Raw genomic sequence first — 18259 nt, forward strand, 5'->3', positions numbered from 1 at the left:
TTACAGCTTGTACCTGCTAAAAACATCTGTTTTGGTTCTGATTATCATGTTTATCGCGCTGAAATCATGTGTTTTAAACCATATGAGTTTAAACTTCTGATATACGGTTTTCTGAGCGCACACATCCGAAGCACACGCACAGAAAGCGTCTGTCACAGCATGTGAGTACTAAACTAAGTTCTCATTCACACACAAGTTTACGTTAAAAACACACAAGTTACAAAAACAGTTGGTTATTTCTGTGAAGGTAAACTGCTGGGAAATAAATCGCATGTTTATTTTAGATCTGTTTGGCAGCAGCAATATACATTAAATAAATCAATAAATCCACTGCTCTGTTGTCTCCTCTGAGGCTGGGACTCTAAACAGTGTTCTGTGCTCGTCTGTGCAGCCAAACACAGAACAGTTAGCATGTTTTGCTCAAACTTTCTCCATGGCATTAGAGCTGGTACACCGTTGTCGCTTGCGAAATCAAAATGACGGCGTCATGGGTGGAAACGTGCAGATTAAGGGGCGGGGCATTATATATTATAATGAGATCCCTTTGCCACGTCACCAAGCGAGCGAAATCAGACGCGCTGATTTTCTCAGACGCTTGCAGAAAAAGGCTTACCTAAACAAAGTTACTGGGTTAATCTTTTTCACGTTTCCTTTGTTGGTAGATGCACCGGGGACCTGATTATAGCACTTAAAACCTGGAAAAGTCAGATTTTCATGATATGTCACCTTTAAGAATCGATATCGTTCCGTAAAAATGAGAATCGATTAATATCGAGATATCGATATTTTTTACCCAGCCCTAATGTTTACTATCTCAAACATCATTCAAAGCATCTCAGCTTGTCAACAGTCCTTCTTAAATTTGTGCACCTCCTATATCTGATCACATTTCAGGAAGCGAGTGTACATGAAGTCTAAAAGTGGAATATCAAAAGCCTCACTATAATACCACATCACCACAATGAGCAGCAGCAGCAGCATCATGAGAAAAGTGCTCAGTAGGCGTCTGGCCTTCTCTCTGGAAGAAAGAAACACTTCTAAGGGAAGGTGGAGGGGTGAAGCCCAGCGGACGTGTGTAATCTCAAACTGAAGACTGCAAAGAAAACATCTGACGCACGGTTCCTCTTCCTTCCTCTCTTGCACCATGGAAACCCAATGAAAAAACATGCAATACAAATGCCCATTCCTGAACAAGACTCGAGGGGAATCTGAAGACTTTGTGCCAGTTACATCTAACTGGCTTTAGATATGATATGATATTTAATGCTAGTTTTAATTTATGTAACACACGGGCACGAGTGTCTTATTCCTTCTACAAAAAACAGAAACAGAAATATGTTCAAATAACAAAACAATAAACCCAACAGTGAATAAATACTTCAATTAACTAACCAACAATTCTTGACAAGAAATACTGAAAATGTTAAATATTTAATATATAATTTAAAATAAACTCTTCTAAAAATATTTTAAATATTGTGTATAATAAATTATTTTAAATTATATTTATTATTACAAAATAATTATATTTATTTTTTATTTAAATCTTACAATTTTTTAATTGCAATTTGTGTAAATATTGTATACAATAAATTATTTTACACAATATTCACTATCATTACAATTAAAAATATAATACTGTATCTTTATTTATTTAAATATTAAATATTTCAATATGTTCAATTGCAATTTGAGTAAATATTGTGTACAAATAACTTATTTTACACAATATTTACTAATTTATTTGCAAATTCAGTTAATACTGTGTATAAAAATATTTTACACAATATTTACTAATATTACAAAAATAATGTATTTACTTTTTATTTAAATATTTCAACCTTTTTAGTTGCAGTTTGACTAAATATTATATACAATATTTTTTTTTTTACACAATATTTACTTATCAAAAGTATTCTTTCATTTTAATTATCTATTAATTTATTTACTTAAATATTAAATATTTACCATTTTTAATTGCAAATATTGTTTACAATAAATTCTCTTTACATTTACAATATTTACTAAAAGTATTATATTTATTTATTTATTTAAATATTAAATAATTAAATATTTTTAATATTTGAGTAAATATTGTCTGCAATTAAATATTTACTTATATTACAATCAAAAATATTTGAAAACAGAAAATGTATAATATTCAACTTAACAATCGCCTGTCACAGACTTCATTTACAAAACGTACAAACACCAAACATCCAAAGCTATTTTATCAACTCAAAATGATTTCTAAAAATCCCTTTTCGAACCGAACCCACCCAAAAATCTCCTACCTTCTCCCAGCACCATGTCCTTTAGTTTCTCCACAGCCTCTGCGAAGCGGGCGACGTCTCGCAGCAGCGAGGGAATGTCCTCCACCTCGATGACCGATGTTTCCGCAGCCTCCGCCGCATGTCCGTAGGTGAGAGCGGCCCGCACGTAGCCCTTATGGAAGCCCCACGTCCCCGAGGCGTGGAAGGCGAAGCCGACGGCGCTGGCGTGACGGCTGAGACCCGAGGGCCGCTTCAGCGCGCCGACAGGTGGACTGCACACTGTTAGCTTGCAGTGGGAGGACGGTGTTCCCGGACAGGATAAGGGACCCGGATCAGGAGGGGCCAGTGTGCAGGAGCCATCGATAGTGTCGTTGGGAGAGTGTTCCTGAAGAATGGACAACTGGGTTTAACATGGGATGGAAAGAGAGGGACGGAGTGTGAATGACGGATGATTATGGAGATGGATATTACGAACAGGGTTAATGCTACATGGGAAATACTAGTGTTATGAATATGGAGGTGATTGAAACAGAGTCAAGTTGAAAACAAATCCAAATCTATTCTGCTTTATTTGTTAATTATTTAACGCCATATCAGGAGCAAAGGCTATTTTATGACAAACCCAGAGTATCAGAAATTCAAATCATCATAATAACAAAAAACCTAAACGAATCAGTGTTATTTTAGTATCATCAAGATACTATTATAGTTTTTATTAATATTTTGAATAAGTTTGAAAATAGAATTAATGCTATTTATTTAATTAATGATATTTCAATATTTAAAGTAAAGTTTTAACTTTGTGTTTTTGTCACTTTTAATATAACCTGTCTGTCGGTATAAAACTCATTCTGTGGTGATTATAAATAAACAGACTTATTTATAACTACAGGCATTATATTATTAAAGTATTCATTAAAATGGTTTATAAATTAATTGTAAAATAAATGTATGAAATGTAATTTCATTGTATTATTATTATTTATATGCACTTTTTAATATTGCCTACTTTATTTATCAGTCTGTTTAAAACTCATTCAGTGGTGATTGTATTTTAGTACACCACTAAACTAAATAAAACCTAACCAAACTAAATTAGACTTTATTCACTGAAAATCAGAGTGAACATTATTCAGAATTACTACTTTTGTTCTGCACAAAAGAAAAAAGTAAATCATGCCCATATGAAGGTGATTAAATGACAGAATTTTCAATTCTTTACCACATTTTAAAGTGACAGTTCACCCAGATATTATCATTCTGTCAATTTACTCACCTTCATGTGCTTCCAAACCTGTATGACCTTCTTTCTTCTGTGTAATATAAAATAAGATTTGAATCATTTGAATGAAGGTAAATAACATTGAACCCTAGTATTTTTCTAAATATCTTAGTTTGTTAAGTTTTGGACTGACAGTGAGTACTATCCCTTTAGGTTCTCTTGTTATCAAGACACCATTTTGACTAGTGCTGGGCGGTATGACCAAAACCGTATATCACGGTATTTTTCTAAATTATACCGGTTTCACGGTACATGACGGTATTTTTTTTTTTCATGCATGACCGGGTGTGACTGTTCAGGTTTCTCGAGTTCAACCATATGGTTCCATGGAGATTCAACAAAGTAATTACAGGTTCTTCAGATCAGTGCATTACCTGTTAACAGTAAAAGTGAAGCCATTCTAGGTTCACTTCTATTCTATTCTTGTTTCCATCTGGAACTGTACAACTAAACTCTTCTTGTTCTGATATGACTCTTGCATAACTTCCTCTCAGTTTATTTCTGGTATTGTTTGCGAAACAAAGAGCAAGACGTACTCAAGTGTTCTTCACCAGACATTGTTCACCACCAGTGACAGTCTTACAGCAATGTTGATCAACAACATGCACCATTAAACAATGAATTAATTACACTTCGCTCTTGAAACAACTCGCTCTTTTGAACCGATTCTTTTAAATGATTCATTCGAACCGCAATGTGTTCGCAGTCAATCGCTGGACGGGTGTGATCCGGTTCACTGAAATGAATCACCCGAACAAACTAATTCGTTACAAATGAATCGTACCTCCCACACATGCCCAATTCTATACAGAATAGAGTACATTTACTCTTTCAAACATAATTCTGTTGTGAACTAACGTAACGTGACTTGAGGAAATCAACAGGATGAATGAGAACCCATCTGTTAAGCGTTTAAAACAAAGCAAATATTGTAAACGCGCAAGTTTTCTGGGAGATTAAACATGTTTTCTCTCTTAAAAACGTTTATAGTAGTTGAATCAACCTATCACTAAACTGAACTCGGTTTTTAGTTTTCCTCAGAAGTGCCGTTGGTCTCTTACCGAAGGGTTTTGCGCAGAGTTGCTCTTTTTGGAGGGTGAGGACGCTTTATTTGTCGGCTCCTTCTTCTTTCGAGAGAACATGTTCGCGCCGTTTGCTCCACTTCACTGAAACCGCACTAAAACTTTAGGAATGAGCCAAAAAAGTTGTGAAAATGTCTCCTCAGGCGACTGACAGTTACTTCCCCATCATCATCATCATAGTTCAGTTGCTCGCCTCGCGCTCTCCTTCTCTTCCTGCTGCGGCGCGCGCCGGTCTCGAGGAAGCACAGGTTTCTTACTTTGTGTCAAGGTAAAGGACTTTAATGGTAAAAGTAATTATTTTTGGCACACAATATATTGAGGTTCGTTTCGCGGACCTGCAATTGTCATGTGACCAGTGTTGGGCAGTAACTAATTAAATTAGCCTAATTACAAAATAAATGTAATTGTAATTAGTTACAGTTACTGAGAAAATGTCACTGCAGGTGCACAGGGTAAAAAAAAAAAACGAATAGTTATTGCATTACCTAGCTGATTGATTACATTGATAATTGCAAAAAAATTTTGTATTACAAGTTTTCTAAAATATTAGGTTGCATATGCGCTAATTTGCACACATTTCTAGTACAAAAATCTGAACACTGGATGAAGTCAGTTTCAAAATTCTTTAAAGGGGTCATATGATGCGATTTCAAGTTTTCCTTTCTCTTTGGAGTGTTACAAGCTGATTGTGCATAGATAAGATCCCTGAAGTTGCAAACACTAAAGTCTCAAAACCAAAGATATATTCTTTATCAAATTTAAGACTCTGCCACGCCCCCCTAAAACGGCTCGTTCTAACACGCCCCCACATATCTACCTCACTATGTGGAAATATTAGCATAATGCCGCCCAAATGTGCACGCAAAGAAAGAAGGCGTGGTTTCAGTAACCGCAGTTAGTGTTGAAGCAGCATGTCAGGGAGACGCTGTGTGTTTCTAGACGAAAGCAAAAGCACTTTATTTGGCCTTCCGAAACTAGATGCATTTAGGAATCTTTAAGATTACTTACAACAGAACAGCAATGCATTTTATGGACGACCGTTTCATGAACCTAGGAGAGGAGGTAATTCTGATATCAAAACTTAATTTTTGATTAGTAATATGCATTGCTAAGAACTTCATTTGGACAACTTTAAAGATGATTTTCTCAATATTTAGATTTTTTTTGCACCCTCAGATTCCAGATTTTCAAATAGTTGCATCTCAGCCAAATATTGTCCTATCCTAACAAGCTTATTTATTCAGCTTTGAGATGGTGTATAAATCTCAACTTCAATAAATTGACCCTTATGACTGGTTTTGTCGTCCAGGGTCAGATATTAGAGTCAAATGTTTTTACAGAGGGAATTTTGGGTATCTCATTTTTTTTTTTTTTTCACTTCATAATTCAGAAAATACTTAGAACAGACAGAAAGCAATACATTTTCACAATTTTGGGGGGAATAAAATGTATATAATCAAGCAAATTCTATATAATTCCCTCTGTAAAAGCCTTCAGGAGACAGGAATACAAATGTAAAGTTTGGTGTGTGTAAGTGTTACTGAAATGGAGATTTATGGCTCAGTGTAGGAGAAAAAACTCATTTTGAGAAAACGGCCTTTAAAAATATAGTGTAATTGAAATCTATTGACACAAATAAATAAAGTGCTATAAAAGAAACACTTAACAGTGTCTTTTGAATGTTTTCTGTCCACTAGTCTGAAAACACACCAAAAAGCCCAAAATCTCAAACTTGACAGGTGCATGAAAAAACAGTGCATTAATTAAATTAATAAAAAAATAGTAAAAAATGTGTACATGTAAATCTATGTAAACAGATTTAGATGGTATGAGATGGTAATACCATAGTACAGAAGCTGAATGAGCATATTCATATTCTACGATACTCCAATACCAAATGTATGCTGCAAAGGTGGCAACAGAAGCGTTTTTGGCATTTAGGTGTCTTTACACAGTTTGTTAAATGCTGCTCATTATATCTGCTCATATATGCATACTAGGGGCTGAACAGGAATACTTTAGTCTGGCTTTTATGCAGCATTTTATCTTTACACCTTATTATGGGCAGGCACAGAGCATGTTCATATTCTGGTATTAACATAGTATTTCTTGATTAGCACCTCACATATTCCCCCGGGGGGAAAAAACAAACAAACAAAAACACACCTTTGCCAAATTTACAATGCAACAGAATTTACAGTGGCACAGAAGCACTTCTGAAGTGGCATTTAGGTGTCTTTACACAGACTGTTTAATTGCAGGCACAGAGCAGCTTCAACTCAACTGTGTAAAGATGCTTCTAGAAACAAAACCGACCAACATGGAAAAGAAACATTTTGAACAAACTCTTAAAATTTTATTGTTTGTTAAAAATGATATTGCAGTACAATATATTCCTTCTGTTAAATGTAGAAAACGTTCAGAATGAGTCAAAAGGCACATTTGTTTACACTATTTACAGTTCCATCTAAACTCATAAATATTGGGATAAAACAAAGAAGCCCAAAGTAAAAGTGCTGAACAGAATTCTAACTGGAAACATTAATAATATAACAACATCAACAACGACAAATCATACAATCAGTAGCAGTTTTAATAAATGTTTCGTTTTTATTATTAAAGTGTTCATTTGTGATTTCTTTGAATTTTCTGTAAATTCTGGCAAGTTGTCAGGACAAAAGGAGCAGGAACACATCTGAATGGTTGAGTAACTGGAGCCAATCACAGCCTCATGGGAACTGGACTGTTTTGTTCATTACCAATCCAGTTTCGAAACTGCTTGCATAAAAATTATCACAAAAAAAAATATATATATACAGTGGGTACGGAAAGTATTCAGACCCCCTTAAATTTTTCACTCTTTGTTATATTGCAGCCATTTGCTAAAATCATTTAAGTTAATTTTTTTTCCTCAATGTACACACAGCACCCCATATTGACAGACAGAATGGGGTGCTGTGTGTACATTAATGAGGAAAAAAAATTAACTTAAATGATTTTAGCAAATGGCTGCAATATAACAAAGAGTGAAAAATTTAAGGGGGTCTGAATACTTTCCGTACCCACTGTATATCAAAAGCAGAGAACTTGTAGTAATACTCGAGCAATATTCCTATTCAATTCGCATTTTCTCTCATATACTTCCAAGTCTAGAATACGGCAGCCAGGCGTGTAGAATACAGTAGTCAGTATCACGCGTCTTTATCTGCGACGGCGCATTCTTTCCCTCGACTTTTCCTGAGATTAAGCACGACCGAGCCTGCAAAAACTGCACAGAAAACTTTGGTGCGATGGGAATCTAGACGCCCGACCCTAAACAGAAAACTGAAATTTCGAGTGAAAGAATACAGTGGGGGAAATATTTATTTGATCCCCTGCTGATTTTGTAAGTTTGCCCACTTACAAAGAAATGAAGGGTCTGTAAATTTTATGGTAGGTTTATTTTAAAGGATAGAGACCGAATATTAACCAATAAATCCAGAAAAAACACATTATATAAAGGTTAGAAATTGATAAGTATTTGATCCCCTACCAACCGGCAAGAATTCTGGCTCCCACAGATTGGTTATGTGCCCATGTGGAACACAGATTAGTCCTGTCACTTTAAGAAGTTACTCCTAATGTCAGCTGGTTAGGTGTATAAGACACCTGTCCACACAATCTGTATCTTCCTTCCTAACCTCTCCCACCACCATGGACAAGACCAGAGAGCTGTCAAAGCATGTCAGAGACAAGATTGTAGATCTGCACAAGGCTGGAAGGGGCTACAAGACCATCAGCAAGAAGCTTGGTGAGAAGGAGACAACTGTTGGTGCGATTATTCGAAACCTTAAGGATTTAGAGAGAATCTGTAAAGAGGAGTGGATCAAAATCCCTCCTGAGATGTGTGCAAACCTGGTGACCAACTACAAAAAAACGTCTTACCTCTGTGCTTGCCAACAAGGGTTTCTGCACCAAGTACTAAGTCATGTTTTGCTTGGGGATCAAATACTTATTTCACTCACTGAAATGCAAATCATTTATATAATGTGTTTTTTCTGGATTTTTTGGTTGGTATTCTGCCTCTATACGTTAAAATAAACCTACCATAAAATTACAGACCCTTCATTTCTTTGTAAGTAGGCAAACTTTCAAAATCAGCAGGGGATTAAATAAATATTTTCCCCACTGTAAGTAACACGCAGATGCCAGACAGCAGCGCAGGGCAGTGCAGTTCGATTTGGTGGCAGGTTGCAGGCTTTGATTCTGTGTTTTGGGAGCAGGAGAAATCAAATAAAACCCTGACAAGGCATTGGAAAAGTGTTTGAACTTCTACATGTGATTATAACAAAGTCTACCTCTACAAATAATGTCCCTTGGATATAAATAGCAACAATAATAATAATAGTATTAATAACAATAACAATAATAATATGAATAGCAATAGCAAAGACGCCAATACATTTGCTTCCATTCCAACTACACAAGAACACAAGACCAAAAGGAAAAAACATTGACCTCATACATACAAACAAATTAACAAACACACGAATCCGTTTCTTTCTCTTAACAAATATAATATTCTTCAAACACAATGCAAAAATATCACTTCTGAACAGATATAAAGAGAATCGCGAGTTGTTCGTGGGGCAGTATTTGATTTTAATAATATTAGTTTGGTTTTTATTGCTAAGTCTCACTCTCGCACGCATCTCGACGTGAGGTCCAGTGGTTCAGCGCTCGTTCACAACTAAGTCTGCTAATAAATCATTTGATTATTGAGTCCCAAAGCTCACGACGATCCATCCGCGATCTATTATATTTTATAAAATAATCTTTCGTTTGGACAATGATGAGTCTATACGATACCTGAGAAAGTATTCTGCAGAAAGCGATCTGCTCTTGAGCGGCATCTTCCCTATATCGTGAACGAGTCTGTCCCTGTGTTCGGATTATTGAAATGTAGAAAGATTATGAGAAATTCACAGGGTTAAGGGGTCAAACAGCAGTTTCAGAATCATGCGATCGGGTCCGAAGGCCCTCTACGAAGAAGCCCAGGTAGAGGAGACCGACGCCGGAGGAAATAAATAATATAGCACTACTCTATGTCTAGAAATATATATATATATATACGCACACAAGACTGCATCTGAAGGAGATAAAGGCACTGATTTAACAGAAGGCATTCATTAAAAAAAAAAACCCTAGGACAGGAAACAGTATACACCAATATCTTAATAAATAAACATCTCTTTCACCTCAATGTCTGCTGTGATGAAATGGTGGGTGGAAAAGCCCTATTACTTCAAATAAGGCAAACAAAAACCAAACTGATTCCAAGTGCCCATGTACTTTTAAAATCGTCTTCATTGATCGCCAATGAACCGAACGCAACTCTTAGCTTATGGACTGAGAATGACTTGGGAAAAGAATTCAAAAAACGTGTTTGAGCCTCTAGGTGGCATCCCAGTCCATTGATTTGAACTGGATGACGGACTGGCGGTGATCCGAGGGCGGTCCATGGATCATGTGATCCAGTGTCTCCAGGGCGTCCATACTGCTGTGGCCGTTTGGTAACAGATGCGTCTGTTCGGAGGAAGAGGATGACGGCGTGAATTGTGAGGAGGAGGAGCTAGAGTCCGAGAGGGAGGAGTTTGTAGGCGCTGATGCGAATAAGGAGGAGTGAGGAAGAGGGGGCGGAGTCAAGGATGGCAGGGCTTGTGAGGTGAACGGGTATTGAAGCTGTGAATCGGGGGAGGGGTAACCGAAGTCCAAGTTGTCGAAATCAAACTCATCGTTCGTTCTTTCTGTAGTAGGCTGAGTGGCATGCGATTGCATGGCTTGGGGTTGCGATGGCAGGGATTGCGACCGAAGGGGTTGCGACTGCGCATGTTCGCTCGCGTGCTGTTTCGACAGCAAGTGTGCGTTCGAAGTGTGCGTCATGCGTTGACTGTTTGGGTGCAGCGCAATGCGTGGGGATTGCGCCGACACGCCGGTTTGCTGTTGCATTTGCATGAAAAGCTGCAGCATGAGCGACGTGTCTTGGCCTCGCTGCATCTGCGACAAAATCGCGCGCGAGCCGCTCTGTTGCTGCTGCTGTGTTAGCACCCCAAACGACGAATGATTCTGCTTTAGTGTGTGAACATGCTGTTGCGAAACGTTCAAAGCGGCATGCGACGACATGTGCATGTTCGGGGTTAACGCCACCTGCCTGTGTCTCTGCTGCTCCTGGGAAATCAAATCTTCCAGGTTGAATGTCTCGGGGACAGCCGCGCATGGGCGTCCTCTTCCACCTAGCATGCCTCCGTTTAGCGACACACCGTTTAAGTCTGGCGCAGGCATTTTGATGTCCGGCGAAGGGCAGGGGCTGATGGTCAGATCCAGGACTTCGCTGACGGCTTCGCTCTTTGGCTTCGCCGCAGGCGGCAGAAGTGATCGTGGGTACTGAAGGTGGTTCTGAAGTGAGTGGGGAGGGTTTGCGATGAGCTTGCGGGCGTTGATCATCTTGGCCAGCATCTCTTGGCGCAGACGCTGCAGAGACACAGCGTCTGCAAACTGTTCTCTCTCCCGTCGCGCTTTCTTCACCTCCTCGTCCATCCGAGAGAGCTCAGCACGCACACGGGATACGCAGTTCTCGGGGATTTTTATACCTGTGTCACACAAACACACAAGATTGTTATTTTCTTCTTGAGGAGAGAAAATCAGACATACAGTCAAAACCAAAAATTATTCAGACACCAGATATAATTTTTGATATTTTTTTACTAGTAGGTGCAGGACAATATAGTTCATTTACATAAGTGAGGATAGCAAAATAACGCAAACTGTGACATATACCCAAAAATTCTTCATACAGTGGACTACCAGTAAAATTGATAAAAATTTGGGACCAAAAATTATTCAGACACTTTGACCTAACCATGTTTTGCTTAAGTGTTTTTCTTTAATTGCTAATGTGACCTATTTACACCACAAACTGAACAAAATTACGCATTGCTTGGTAATTGGTTGACCTAAATTGACCGTTCGCAAGGAGCTTGACGCGATCTGACCAATCAGAACGCAGATATTATGTGCCGCTACTGCTATCCGCCATCTTGCCCGACAGCTACGGCCGGTCTCCATAGAAATACATGTTAAAACGGGGTAAAAAAGATCGACTGAATTGAAACTTTTTCAATATAACTAAATATAAAAATGTTAAGCTGTGCTGTTGTTGGCTGCCACAGTAACGACAATAACTAAGGAATTCCTTTAAAGTATTTGTTTTGCGTACCAGAAAACCTGTCATGTCAAGCGCTGTATGCGCTTAAGTTAAAATACTGCGTGTGAAATAATAAAATAATATGTTAAAACGTGTGCTCTTATCATTTTGAGGACAAAATCCTGTGAACTTCGGCTCAATCGGGAGCTGTATATTTACATGCGTGCTCATCTGTTTTCAATGCAGTCGTTTCATGCCATCTTCCCACTCATTAAACTATGACAGGTCCTTTACTGCAAAAAGACGGACACTGTGACACTCTAAAGTAATGAAACTATGGCGTTATATTGTTGGCTCTGAAAATATGTAAATGCACATGCCCAGTAGCAGCAGCTGTATCCCTTCTAGCCTTAACCACAAATCACAGGAGAGTAGATTAACTTTGGTGGACTTAAACTTGAAAAATGGTGTGTTCCGCGGTTGAAATACAATACTTTCTGATGTTTATTTATGTTCATTTCATGATTTACGTAAATATGAAAAGATGATCGGTTCACGTGTTTGAACTGAGGCAATACAGTGATCTGTCACGACACATTAAAGAGTAACAAAACACTATTTATTGTTTGAATTTCTTTAAAAATGACAAAATTTGAAAGCTGAGAGTCCTGAGACCTTTTTTCATACCAGAAGTAACCTGCTCTGTCTTGTCTGTCGGCATGTTGTCAGTTTCCTCTTTGCTCTGCGATGTATTTTTCACTGCGTGAGAACATGGTGTGTAGTGTGAGAGTGGCGTTGTTTGTCGGAGATGGCAACAGTAACGAAGAAGGGCGGGTCTTTGCGAACGGTCAATTGGTTTTATCTAATTGTGTACTTAAATTTAACAGCTGACAGCTATTTAACCTAATTACATACCTTTTTATCAAAGTTACTGGGCAGAAAATGTATCAATTTCAGAAAAAAGCTCTGACTGGGGGATTTACTATCTTGACATCTGGCAACCGCAACTATGAAGCTTGTGAAGGCTTGTTACCAATGTAAGATACTGCAAATGCCAAATTATAATGAAATGTTTTCAGGATAAATAACCAGTCAATTTATGAAAAAAGCTCGACATCTGGCAACCGCAACTACAGAAGCTTGTGGAGGGGCTTGTTGCCAATGTATGATACTGAAGATGCCAAATTACAATGAAATGTTTTCAGGATAAATAACCGACAGGCAGGTGTATTAATATTGCAGGTGATTATGTTAAATAAATCGAGAGAAGCAGAAATCCTGATGGTGATGAAAATACAATTTATCGTGCAGCCTTATTCATTGCAATAATTATTTTGCTAGGAAACAGGATTGAGAAGTAACAGATAACAGAACGTCAACTCACCAACTTGCTTGCTGTTCTGTTTGGTTTTGAGCCGTACGATCTGCAGGATGCTGGAGTTTGTGATGTCCGAGACGATGTCAGACACTCGTTTCCAGACCCTCAGCAGCGCGCCGCACAACATGTGATACTGCCTGAGACGCATCCCCAGAAAACACTCCTGGCCCTGCTCGATCAGCTTACACTTACCATTCCTACCACAAACACACAGACACACAACACTGTTAAAGCTGCGGTTACGTTTAATGTTACTGTGTGAAATTCTGTGAGTGAAATTCAATCATTTCAATGGGAATTTCATCTGATGGACTTCCATTAGCGAAGAAATTTCCCTATGCGATTTTTGTGTTGGGTTCAGGTTCATTAAACTGTGAAACACAAATTTGCAGCAAAGTTGAAGATTCACAATGGACAAGGCGCTCATTCTGGCAGTGTTAACTAAATATAAATGGTTAACTAAAACTAAATCTAAAACTAATGGAAATCACTTTTGGTAACTGAATTAAAGCTTAAATACATCAAAATAAAATATGAAATCTAAAAATACTATATATAAAGATGTGAAAAAATTAATCTAAAAAAACAACAACTTCAAGTTGAAGTTCTAACTAAGTAATAAGTTTAGGTTATTAATTATATTATTAAATTACAAATACCAAAACTTAGATATAAATCAAAGATAAATATAAATATTAAAAAACAAAAACAACTAAAGCACATAACAAAATGACTAAAACTCACTTATTGTAACAAAAAAAAAATCGAAAACCACTGAAATTTGTTTTCGGTAATTGAAAAAATTGCTTAAATATAACAAAATAAAATTATATGAAATATAAAAATACTGTATAAAAATTATATGAAAAAATAAACCTAAAAACAACTACATTTACTACAATTACTAAAACTCAGATATAAATTAAAGCTAAATATAAACATTAAAAAAACTAAACGACTAAAATTAAAACTGAAAATGTGAAAAACTCTAATTCAAAATATTAATAAACATTATAATAGTATATGAATAATACTAAAACACTGTTTTGTATCACACTACACATCAATATTACGGTTTCTGTAAAGTTACGAAGCTACGAGAATACTTTTTTAGCTTCGTAACTTCACAGTTGAACCACTGATGTCACACGGACTACTTTGTCGATCATCTTGGTACTTTTCTGGACCTTGAATGTGGTAGTTACCTTGCTGTCTATGGGAGGGTCAGAGAGCCCTCATATTTCATCAAAAATATCTTAATTTGTGTTCCGAAGATGAACGAAGGTCTTACGGGTTTGGAACAACACGAGGGTGAGTAATTAATGACAAAATGTTCAATTTTGGGTGAACTAACCCTTTAAATGTGTTTTCGAACAACACGAGGGTGAATAATTAATGACAGAATTTTCATTTTTGGGTGAACTATCCCTTTAAAGCTGCAGTCTGTACGTTTTTCTTCTTTGTCGCCATCTCTGTTTGAAACCTGCCATTGCAGTTACTTGCAGAATTATTTTCATTATGTGGGTTGTGCACTGGTACGGCTCCAGCACGGATGAATCTAATGTTTTGAGGAGTATGTGAGGCGGATCCTGTACTTTGGAATCACAGTTTCTAGCCAAATAAGAATTTTCACCGGATATTGTCATCTGAACAAGTAATAAGTCTGCCACTTTTGTTCTGACCAACTGAGGAAAAAAACATTACAATAAATCGCACTACCAATGGTGATTAAATCTAACGATCGGTTAGCTCATATCACATCAAACCGTGCAAATTATTATTGTTGTTATTAGGGCTGCCCTCAACTAAAGATTTTTCTGGTCGATTAGTAGTCATTCATTTGAAGCATTAGTCAACTAATCGCTCGTTTATTAATAAACCATTTAAATCATAATATTTAGCCTTTAATTGGCTACATTGTCTAATAAGCACTCAAGCACACGCATAAAGCTTGCCACAGCACACCGACAGAAGTAATGATTATGAATGTGTCAGGGAAAAATAGTAAGGAGACTGCATTAACATTTTAATAATTCATTGATAAATTAGTCTAGTGCTTTCTTTGTTTTCGGTTTAAGAGATGAAGTCGGCGACACGGACTCGTCATCTCCGCAGTAGTGATGCGCCTGTATGCATGTTTCATACGGATTACATAATCCGAGAATATTTGTCTTCCATTTGAATTGTAAGGCAAGCATACACGGAGTTTCGCGCTCAAGTTCACAGAGACCGAGACGGCAGAAAGTGCATCCTGTTTGCTTTCATTGTTTTACAAAAGCGCCATGATTTGTTGTTATTGTGAGTGCACACAAATAAACGTAGAGTCTTTACGGATTCAAAAGATGTATTATTCTTATCTGTATGAGCAAAAATGAGGGAGTATTTAAAGAGCAAGTGAGCACACCATTCACAAATTGTTAATGTTAACAACATCAGCATTGCGTACAAAACTTGTGTAATCCCACGTAGGCCATCAGTAATCAGATGCACATTTAAAACTAGAATATAATCTAATTTAAGTCACATGTATTTCATAAACACATAATCCTTTCTGGATTACAATCCGCTATCAAAATGATACGTTTAATTATTCCAGCTGCTGTGAGAAAAGGCTATAAACGATCCGCCACCTGCAGGATCCTCACATGGATATAGCCTATTAGCCGGGAAAACTTCTTTATGTTTACAGAAGTGACGTAATGACACAGCGGCATGATTGAATTTCCCGCGAATTCCTACCAATACGACTCAAATTAGAAAACATTATTCTACGATAACAGTTGTGAATCGGGCTAAAGTAAGGCGATAGTTTTGAACACTGGCTGGTTATGTACTTGCTCAAACATTGATTTCGGATCAATTTTAACCCAAAAAAGTTACGGACTGCAGCTTTAAACACACACCCTTCATCAGTTTACAGAGTTGTATTATAGTTGTTAATTAGCTATTAGTGCAAATTACAACAAAAACCTAGTAAAGAAAAATTGCGAGGATTTTTCTGGCACATACTGAAATACATTTTCAAAAACAAAAAATATCAGGGTCAGTCTCTACTGACACAAATTGTCACTCACCAGTTGGCATGCGTGCAGTTGGTGAAAGAAAAGTCAAACTGACTCTTCCAGAAATCCTTTGCTTCATCGGGTGTCACCTTCAGAGCGGGAAGAAAAAGACTTGTAGAACATGCTTTGCATTTAGTGTGAACCTGGACCACTAAAAGTGGCAAAAAGTGGCTTTTTTTAAATGCCGTTTTTGATTTTTTAGTTCATCATAACACTTGATATCTTCACAATATTGTATTTTAGGGCTAGTTATATGTTTAATGCAGCCAGTCAGACATCTGTATTCACAGTCTCAGAGGAGACTGAATGAGACATAAAGTTGTTTTAATAGAAAAATAATCAGTAATCTCTATAATCCTGCCAGCAACTCTGATCTTAATTGTTTTAAACTACAATCTCGATTGTACTCAGGTTTGGACCAAAAAATCAAACCGACTTTTACATTCAAACATACGTGTGTGTTCGTGACAGACCCGGTCTCTACCACTGGATGTCACTGTGCAACAAGAGCTCTGATTTAACATTATATTCAGGGGTGCACATAAGTTTTTCAGCCTGGTTCTCATAAGATCACTTTGAGATTTGGCTTGGTCCTCACACTGCACATAGTGTGACCCATTAAAAATAACTAAAAAATTTAATTATTAATAGTGATAATAATATTATTGCACTTTATTTATTTCGTTTTTTTAAAATAAATTAATAAACATAATAATAAAGTGTGATAATACTATTATATTTATAATTATTTTATTATTTTTTTAGTAAACTTACAAATAAAATGCTAATATTTGCTTCTTTTTTTTTAAATATGAATTTTCATTATTTTCAAACTTAAAATCAGCAAGCTTTTATTTTGGCGGGTTTGCCGGGAAGTAAGTATATGCGCTTCCGGGTTTAACACTGCCGATTGAAGAGCGTCAGTGAATGAAATGTCACACTGGTGACGCACTCGTGCCGTGGTAACTAGGAATTACACAAGCTTCAGTCTGGATCCAGCCCTTACAAAGACCTGAGATGACCGAACACCTGAGAAGAGATGATGCCAACCCCTCAGAGGACCTCAGATGATGCAAACCCTGAAACAACATAAACTACCAAATTTTGCTACAAGTTTGATTGCAACATATATTCATTGCTGTTAATAGTGTGCATCGTTTGTTTGATTACGTCATTAACCATGTCGTACGCAAATGAGCGGTCTGAACTTATTTACACAGCGCATTTTTTATTTTGGTTGTGCATGCGCACCTGCGGACCACTTATGTGCTCCCCTGATTATATTGATGTGTGTGAGCTGTAGGGACGGGTTTAAAGGAACTGTAGTAAGGACTGACAGTGTCTGATGGCTTTTGCGTGTTGTACCTTATAGTATCTCAGCAGCAGGTTGTCCAGGTTCTCAAGATGGGCCTGTTTACCGATGTTGGGTTTATACAGAATGAGATTGCGACCCCGACCCTGTTCGGCAAGCAGGACACACGGCTGACTCCCACGCAGCTGAACACACAAACACACATATATGGTGTTAAAATACTCAAAGATGGCTGGTAATTTGACATCTGGATGATTTCGACTGCATAACATAGGAAGCATGATTTATTGTCAGACATCAGTGTGTGATGATGTGTCATGTACCTTGTTTGACAGGTAAAAGCCTTCATAGTCCCCAGTGAGTTTCTCTGCTTTACTGCAGGCCTCTTCCCAGGGCATTCCACGATCCACACTGATCTAAAAACAAACACAACACAATGTCAAGACATTTCTAACACTAACTAACTAAATAGTAATTACATATGTGGCCAAAATGATTAGAACACTAGTATTTTCACCAGCTAAATTGGTGAAAATTTAACACAGCCAAAATGGTTTTAAAGGGGTCATATGATGCTTTTTTAAAGATCATTATTTTGTGTATTTGGTGTAACAGAATATGTTGACATGCTTTAATGTTCAAAAAACACATTATTTTTCAAATACTGTACATTATTGTAGGTCGGTC

General features: G+C 37.2%; 2 protein-coding genes across 2 annotated transcripts in view; both read right to left on the bottom strand.

Annotated features, from left to right (window-relative positions):
• Positions 1-873: 873 nt before the first annotated feature.
• Positions 874-4896, bottom strand: LOC107723209 (minor histocompatibility protein HA-1-like). The gene is made up of 3 exons (XM_016531766.1): positions 4617-4896; positions 2295-2658; positions 874-1016 (listed from the first exon to the last, which is right to left on the bottom strand). The coding sequence occupies exons 1-3, from the start codon at positions 4695-4697 to the stop codon at positions 874-876; spliced, it is 588 nt and encodes a 195-aa protein (XP_016387252.1). The 5' UTR covers positions 4698-4896.
• A 3848-nt stretch (positions 4897-8744) lies between these two features.
• LOC107723214 (protein strawberry notch homolog 2-like) overlaps positions 8745-18259 on the bottom strand; it is a 43910-nt gene continuing 34395 nt past the window's right edge. Inside the window, exons 26-30 of the mRNA XM_016531771.1 lie at positions 17896-17988; positions 17626-17757; positions 16273-16349; positions 13205-13395; positions 8745-11266 (exon numbers count right to left, since the gene is read on the bottom strand). Of these exons, the coding sequence (XP_016387257.1) occupies positions 10071-11266; positions 13205-13395; positions 16273-16349; positions 17626-17757; positions 17896-17988 (1689 nt within the window). The 3' untranslated portion in view covers positions 8745-10070. The remainder of the gene's footprint in view (positions 11267-13204; positions 13396-16272; positions 16350-17625; positions 17758-17895; positions 17989-18259) is intronic.

This window comes from Sinocyclocheilus rhinocerous, unplaced genomic scaffold, assembly GCF_001515625.1.
Source record: "Sinocyclocheilus rhinocerous isolate Xijiao unplaced genomic scaffold, SAMN03320098_v1.1 scaffold2770, whole genome shotgun sequence".
Classification (NCBI taxonomy): domain Eukaryota; kingdom Metazoa; phylum Chordata; class Actinopteri; order Cypriniformes; family Cyprinidae; genus Sinocyclocheilus; species Sinocyclocheilus rhinocerous.

Bases quoted from the DNA above. Each gene is read 5' to 3' on its own strand.
- LOC107723209 (XM_016531766.1), bottom strand. From the start codon at position 4,697: ATGTTCTCTCGAAAGAAGAAGGAGCCGACAAATAAAGCGTCCTCACCC. The intron at 2,659-4,616 runs GTAAGAGACCAA...TCCATTCTTCAG, and splicing joins ACTCTGCGCAAAACCCTTCG to GAACACTCTCCCAACGACAC. The intron at 1,017-2,294 runs GTAGGAGATTTT...TTTCTTCCAGAG, and splicing joins GGACATGGTGCTGGGAGAAG to AGAAGGCCAGACGCCTACTG.